General features: G+C 56.7%; 1 protein-coding gene across 4 annotated transcripts; it reads right to left on the reverse strand.

Annotated features, from left to right (window-relative positions):
• Window positions 1-146: 146 nt before the first annotated feature.
• PAXX (PAXX non-homologous end joining factor) lies at window positions 147-6,677 on the reverse strand. 4 transcript variants are annotated; one of them, XM_044992200.1, is made up of 7 exons: window positions 6,529-6,677; window positions 4,542-4,602; window positions 3,256-3,305; window positions 3,084-3,154; window positions 2,082-2,162; window positions 1,270-1,363; window positions 147-659 (listed from the first exon to the last, which is right to left on the reverse strand). In XM_044992200.1, exons 1-7 carry the CDS (start codon window positions 6,624-6,626, stop codon window positions 494-496), a joined length of 621 nt encoding a protein of 206 aa, XP_044848135.1. In that variant the 5' UTR covers window positions 6,627-6,677; the 3' UTR covers window positions 147-493. The 4 variants fall into 4 exon arrangements, with proteins under 4 accessions (XP_044848135.1, XP_044848136.1, XP_044848134.1 ...); XM_044992201.1 differs by having other exon boundaries at window positions 147-648; window positions 2,964-3,154; XM_044992199.1 differs by having other exon boundaries at window positions 2,964-3,154.
• Between the last annotated feature and the right edge of the window lie 404 nt (window positions 6,678-7,081).

Here is a 7,081-nt window from a genome sequence, read left to right on the forward strand (position 1 = left end):
ATACATCTCCACCTCCACAACAGCCCTGCAGAGACTTCAGACCCCGACCCCTGACAGCGCCTCCCTACAGCCCAGCCTGCCACTGGGCCATAAACGCCCCCTGCACATGGAATGGGATCTTTGCAGGAGAGACAATCCGAGCAGGCTGGAGTCATGGGTTTATTTAGAATAAGTTACAGACACACAGCGCGGAGTTAAAACATTGGTGGAAAAGTCATTAAAAAGTAATTCATGACAAGCCCCTGCATGGAGCGACAGCACGGCCTGCAAGCAGCGGGGTTCTGAAGGGAGCAGCTGGGAAGCGTGGGCTCGACCCCCTGGTGTGCGCTCCGAGGAGGGCAGCGACTGCCCAGAGCTCAGGGCATGGCTCTGCTCCCCACCCCGGCTGCATGGCTCGTGGTTGTAGTGGAGGGTTCCTGGCCCTCAGACTGCAAGTGCCACGTCCACTTCCCACGATGCGGTTGAGCACAGGGCCGGGCAAGACTCTCAGCATTCACACACGGTGCGTGGCAGGAGGCTGGACGTTCACAGGTAGGCGGTAAACTAGTCTGAACAACTCATTAAAAAGCTTCATTAAGGGGACGCACATCAGAGGGGTCCAGGCTGGGTCAGGAGTCTTCAAAATCCACCCCGGTCGGTGCCTTCTTACTGGAAGAGAACTGGGGTTGCCAACTTGCTAATTTCTGAAAACCAGACCCTCCCCCTCATCCTGTCTCTTCCCCAAGGCCCCACTTCTTGCCCCGCCTCTTCCCCTGAGGCCCTCCCCCCCCCCATTCGCTCAATCTTCTCCACCTTCCTCCTCCACCAGCTGGGCTCCCTCTGCTCTGGGGCCGGGATGGGAGATGCACCCTGATGTGGAGCCTGCTGTCTGCCTGCCCATGATGCAGGTAGGAAGGAGGTGGCCACGGCTGAGCAGGAGCCAGTGCAGGTTGATGTCCCAGTGCCTCCCTCCACCCCCCCGTCCGTGGTAACCGGACTTGTGGTGTCCGGTCAATACATCTGACCGGACACCTGACCACACTAAAGAGAGCAGAGAAAGGGGTTGAGTCGTTGGCTGCAGCACTTGGACAAGCAAACTCAGAGGGCCATATTGGCAGCTCTGTAGCCGCGAGCCATCGTCCAAACCCCTCCTGGTCGAGGCTACCAGGCAATGGCACAGCACGTGTCTGTCCAGGCTGGCTCCAGGTGGCCATTGCAGGTCACTGGGTCAGGCAGTGACCCAGGGCTTGGGCTCAGAGGCTGGGAGAGGAGCAGACCCTGGGGAATTACCTTTTGAATCCCGGGTTAATTAGCGACTCTCCTGGGACTCGTCTCTTGGCTGTCACGGCTGAGCCGCCTCCCCTGTTCTTCCTGGGACTCAGGTCTGCTCAGAAAGGATGAGAGCCGCTGGTCAAAGTGCTGCTGAGGCCAGGCCAGGCTGAAACTTCGTGTGGCGACATTAGGCTGCATTTACTCAGCCTGGAAGCCACAGAGAACCACGGGGTCTGTCTGTGGCCAGTGGCCTCTATAAAGCCATTACCGGCAAGCCACCAGGGACATGCCGAGCCTGTGCTTTTGGGCAGGAGGGTCCCAATTCCATCCTCGCTGCTGTTGCCAAGTGCCAGGTTGCCCCGCTGAGCGGCAGAGGCGCTCCTGGTTGTCACCAGGTTTATGGTGGTGTTTAGAGAGGGACGTGCTCCTAGTGAGCTTTGCTGGAGTGACGCTGGCTTGAGAGCAGAGTCAAACGAAAGGGCAGGATCGTCTCAGTGCCTGGCAACGTTCCCACCGTGAATCCAGTTGGAGGGACATTAGAGCAACGTTGGCCAGTGTGCGGCATTGGCGGTGGATCTGACACAGCACATGCCCCACGGCTGAGTTATTGTCACAGTCGGAAGCGAACGTCTCAATTCCCTCACTTTCAATGACCATCCGTGAACCCCAACGTTGCATTAACATGTGGGGGCATTTAGTGGGGAGTGGTGGTGTCTAATTCACGGTGCACCAGGGAGTTCTGGAGAGTGAATGTATCCAACAGCAAGAAACTTTATGTGGAGCAAATTGCAAGCAGGGCAGCAAAATCCTGACAACCAACCCATCCCTACCTGGAATCAACAGCCTTTGGCTCTGTAGCTGGTTCTTCTCTGGACTGCATGAAGCAGCAGCAGCGGCGGCATCCTCTGCAGCTAGGAGAAGGAGACAGACGACATCTGGTCTAAGTTTGCCCCAGGTGCAGCGTACACGGCCCCGTGCTCCCAGACCAGCTGCTGCGTGCAGTGGTCAGCACCACTCGGGAGGAGGTGCAGAGCAAATGGGAGAAGGGCGAAGTGCTTAGAGTGATGCTTGCACAGCTGGACTTGAAAATACCATGCTCCCCCCACAGCTGTGTTCTCCTCCTAGTGCCTCCCCCATAACCCTGCCCTGCACCCCGCAATGGGTCACCATCAAACTCCCAGGGCACGGTGCCAAAAAGGTCCCTGTTTGCACTCTGTCATCTCCAGCTGGGTTGTTATATTTACACTCTCCTCGCATCCACCTGCCCGAACAGCCAGCAAACAACACAGAAGAGTAAAGGCCTGTGGGCCAGCTGAGGTCCTGGCAGGCTCCAGCTATAAACCAATCCAACTATGGCTTCTCACCAGCCCTTCACACTCCCATCTTCTGCATCCCTCTCAGAACAACAGCCCTGAGGGCGGGGCCCCCTCCATGACTGTGTGTGGGAGAGGCAGGGGGGATGCAAGTTACCCCAGCCTCAGAGGGCAGCATAACCCCATCCGCACCCCCAGCACCCCCCCCCCCTCCGAGGCTGGCTCTGCACCCCAGCGTGCTGTCCACACACAGGTTGGCCCAGACACAGCTTAGTTTTCCAAGTGCAGATAAAACATTTTCCTCCATTATAGGTGGCCAAGGTGCAGCCACCTCCAAGCACCAGCTTCCCACACATCAACTCCCCGACTCCAAAACACACACACACACACACACGGTACCTTCAAGACGTTTCTCCAGGCTGCTGACACACCCCACTAAGCCAAACATCAGCGCCTGCAACTGTTTCCTAGCTTCAGAGCAGGGTAGCTTGAATAGGTCAAAAGTCAAGCTCCAGGTACCTTCCTTCAGCTGCAGGGTGGCTTTGCTGTCATGCACTGTCAAGGCAGCTGCTCTGTGCTCAAAAGCTTCTCTGTGCAAGGAAGAGATTGGAGTGAGACAAGGGTCTCCAGACCCACTGGAACAAGCCCTGATTATTCATTCCCAGGTGGAAGATCTCACCTGAGAGCTCACCTGAACTTTGTGCTGTAATCTTCAGAAGGACACATCCCACTCTGGGACTTCTGAAAGAGAGAGACCCCCAGAAGGTTTAGCCGCCAGCGACAGACACAAGGGGCCAGATCCCACTCTGCCGCGTGCAGCCCCTTACACCAGCGAGCGTGGGTGCAAAGCGCACACTGATTTTACAACCACTGTACCGGTGGAAGCAGCCATACAAGCTGCAGGCCAAAGGCAAATCAGGCCCTAGAGTTATGGACTGGCATCGAGCTATTTCACAGCGACTCCATCACGCTGGCCTCTTCACTGCAGAGAGGATGTTTCCTTCCTCCCACCGGAAGAGATTAGTGACCAAATGACTGCTGGATGACCTCGCAGCGAGCAAGTCCCCCCTGGGCTACATGGAGCGCAACGTTACAGTTACTGCTACAAATGTGGGCCTTGTTTCCAAGTTGAATTTGTCTGGTTTTAACATCCAGACACTGGTTCTTGTAGTGCCTCCTTCACTAGATTGAAGAGCACTTCGGTACCTGCTTTTTTCTCCGCCATTAAGGTACTTGTACATAGGTTTGGAAAGATGTAATGTTTATGGACATCAGTAAACACTGATTTAACACATAAACAGATGAAAAATATTTCCATTGATAATAATCAAAACTCAGAGATAGGCAAAGTAAGAAAAATACCACCTGAGAACTAATTAGAGGCTGATTGAAGGATATTTCCTTTGTATCTTTTGACACGTGATACGGACAATGTGGGTTTTAATTGTTATAAAGCTTTAACTTTTTTAATCTCAACATCAGCTGTCATTTAATTATTGTCTGACCCTCCCCACCAATTTCCCACAACTGTGAAAATTTAAATACATGAAAATACGAAAAAATTCTTTAAAATAAACATTGATATTCTCCATCAAAATTACAAAAAATAAAAACTGAATTCTGCCAAGCCTACTTTTACAGCCACAGTAAATATCAATGATTGTTCCTAAAAGCTTGGATAATAACCCTTTAAAGTTATAATTGGAGACTTTGGTTTGCTTATGATTATTTTTCCTGATTTTCTCTGCTTATTTTCAGGCCAAGTGCAATGTTTTTAAAGGAGCCAAACTGCTGCTTTTTAATCCGTGTTTTTAAAACATTGCTCTCCTTAAATTACAACGTTATGTATAAAGTTTAACATCCCCCTGGGCCCCACCACATTTGCAGGTCCCCTTTAAGTTGACTTGATGTGTGTAGTACTTATTGTGACTAGCATCTGAGCCACCCAAGGTTGGAATCTGCACAATTGTTACCTACGTGGCTCTCCAGCTTCTCTAGGGTGAAATCAGTACTCCACACCTCGGATGCATTGGTTACACTGGGGAAACAAGACGTGATGAAGTTAAAGGGACAGTATCAACGTGACATCTAGCCCATTAGAAAAATAACGACTGAAGTAGTTTGGGGCCGTATGCCAGCTGCTCAGCACCCCATGCCAGCCGTGCTTTTTACAATCACACTGTTCTGTGTTTAAGAATTGTTTTACTCTCTCCTTTTACTCGGGGGAAGACCGGCCCAAACAGGGGAAAGTAACTTAACGTCTGGGAACCGATTATACCAGGGAACCAGTGACCTGTAGGACACACAGAACGAAGCTATTTCTCGAATCTCTTTCGGACATAGCCCTGGGTGTGAGCTGTAACAAGAGCATGTCAAACATGCAGACAGAAATGCAATTTTTATTTAGCATCCCTTTAATACAGTGGTCCCCAACCTTTTGTGGCCAGTAGCACATTCATGTTTTCAGAAGAGTGTGGTGGGCACCAACAATTACTCACATACAGGGCCAGCTCCAGGCACCAGTGGAGCAAGCACGTGCCTGGGGCACCACATGCTACAGGACAACATTCCGTCCGTTCTGCAGAGTCGGAGCATTTTTTGTTTTGTTTCTGGGTTTTTTTAGTGCCAGTTCTGGGCAGTGCAGAGAGAAGCCGGGAGGACAGAAAACACTGGCGCCCGCAGCCCCGGAGTTCTCTGTCCCCAGCAGGCACGGGGCCGTGGCTTCTCCCCCCTGCTGGGCACTAGGCAGGTCCCGCAGCCTGCAGCCCCGGAGTTCTCTGGCCGTGGCTTCTCTCCGGCTTAAGCAGCAGCCCTGCGCCTGCCAGGGACCGAGAACACCAGCGCCCGCTGTCTGCAGCCCCGGAGTTTTGTATCCCCGGCAGGTGCGGGGCCGCGGCTTCTCTCCGGCTTAAGCCACGGCCCTGTGCCTGCCGGGACCGAGAACACCGGCGCCCGCAGCCTGCAGCCCCAGAGTTCTGTATTCCTGGCAGGTGCAGGGCCGTGGCTTCTCTCCCCTGCTGGGCACTAGGCGGGCCCACATAAATGCCCCGGCAGGCGCCATGGCGCCCGCGGGCACCACGTTGGGGATCACTGCTTTAATACCAACAGCAGGACAGTTCAAATCAAGAGCCTTGTATTCGCCTTCCTCAGTGGTCCCTTTATAACCCCCCGGCAGTGAAGAAGGGCACTAGGTCAAGCCCAGATGCAATTTAGGGCCCCTTTAATGACTCCCTTTGTGCTGCTAGGTGGAGAGGAAACTGAGATCCCGGCCCTGGCTACCGCGTTCACACAGATCTGGCGTGTCCGAGATTCCCACCTCGAGTTAGTGGGAATCACTTGGGGGTCGAATTGAAACTCTTCTCTTGCGCGGTCTGCCAGGGGCGCAGGAGAGACTGACCCGGGGGACTCACGTCTCCATTGGCCCACGGGAGCCCCCCCAGAGAGAGAAAAGGCCGCGGAGAACCGGGCCGGCTCTGGGCTCCGAGGCGCTGCTGACACCAGCCCAGACCTGCCCGGCCCGGCCCTTTAACCCCACACGCCGCAGAACTCAGCTGGGACATCGAGCCGAGCCCCGCCCCGCCGCCAGGCGGCTCCAGCCACGCGCGGGGGCTGGGGGGCGCTGCCCCCGGGGAACCCGCCCGCCCCACGGGCCGCGTCCGAGGGGCGGTAGCCAGCTCCCGGCCGGGAGAGCGGCCCTCGCCGCAGCGTCTCCAGCCCCACCGGCCCCGGGGTGCAGGACCCCGCCGGTTTGGCCCAGGCCCCCCGCCCCTCGAAGCCGGCTGCCCACCCTGGGAGGCGGAAGAGCGGCCGCTCCTGAGGCCGGGGGGGTTTCCCCCGAGCTGGGGGCTCACAGCGGCCCCCCCCCAGCTGGGATGCGATCGCAGGGCTCCGAGCCCCCCGGCTGGAAGGGGGGGGGCTCCCTGCAGCCCCGGGGTGCCGGCGGGGGTCAATGCCCCGCACTTACTAGACGTTGAAGCCGCTGCTGTGCGGCGCGGCGCAGTAGCACAGATACTGGTGCCCCCCGTGCCACAGGGCGTGGAAGGGTCCCGCTGGCTCGGCCATCCCGGGGGCGCTGGACCCGGGGCCGGGGGCTGCTCCCTTGACAGAGGCCGGGGCAGGAAGGGGCGGGGCGAGCGCGTCTCTTTAAACCTCCCCGCCGAGCTTAAAGGGGACGCGGCGGGCGGGGGCCGGTTTCCGCTTTTCGTGCCGAATGGAAACTGGTTTCGCTCTGGATTGAGCCTGGCCCGGCGCGGGAGGCCCAGGACCCCACTGGCCAGGCAGAGAGACAGACCCCCCCTGTCCCCCCCCGCAGGCCCCGTGGCGATCAGGGTAATTGAGGGCCCGAGTCTGCCAGGTACCCGCCAGTGCCCCAGCGGACCTCAGACAAGCCGCAGCGCCAAGCACCCGCGGGACTGTCTGCAGAACCAGGGCGCAGGGCGCGGCGGACTGAGCCAGGCCGCAGGGCGAGGAAAGGATTTAGGTGTTGGACCTTCTCCCCTGTCTGATCCTTCTCCGGA

The sequence above is a fragment of the Mauremys mutica genome, chromosome 18, assembly GCF_020497125.1.
Source record: "Mauremys mutica isolate MM-2020 ecotype Southern chromosome 18, ASM2049712v1, whole genome shotgun sequence".
NCBI lineage: Eukaryota > Metazoa > Chordata > Testudines > Geoemydidae > Mauremys > Mauremys mutica.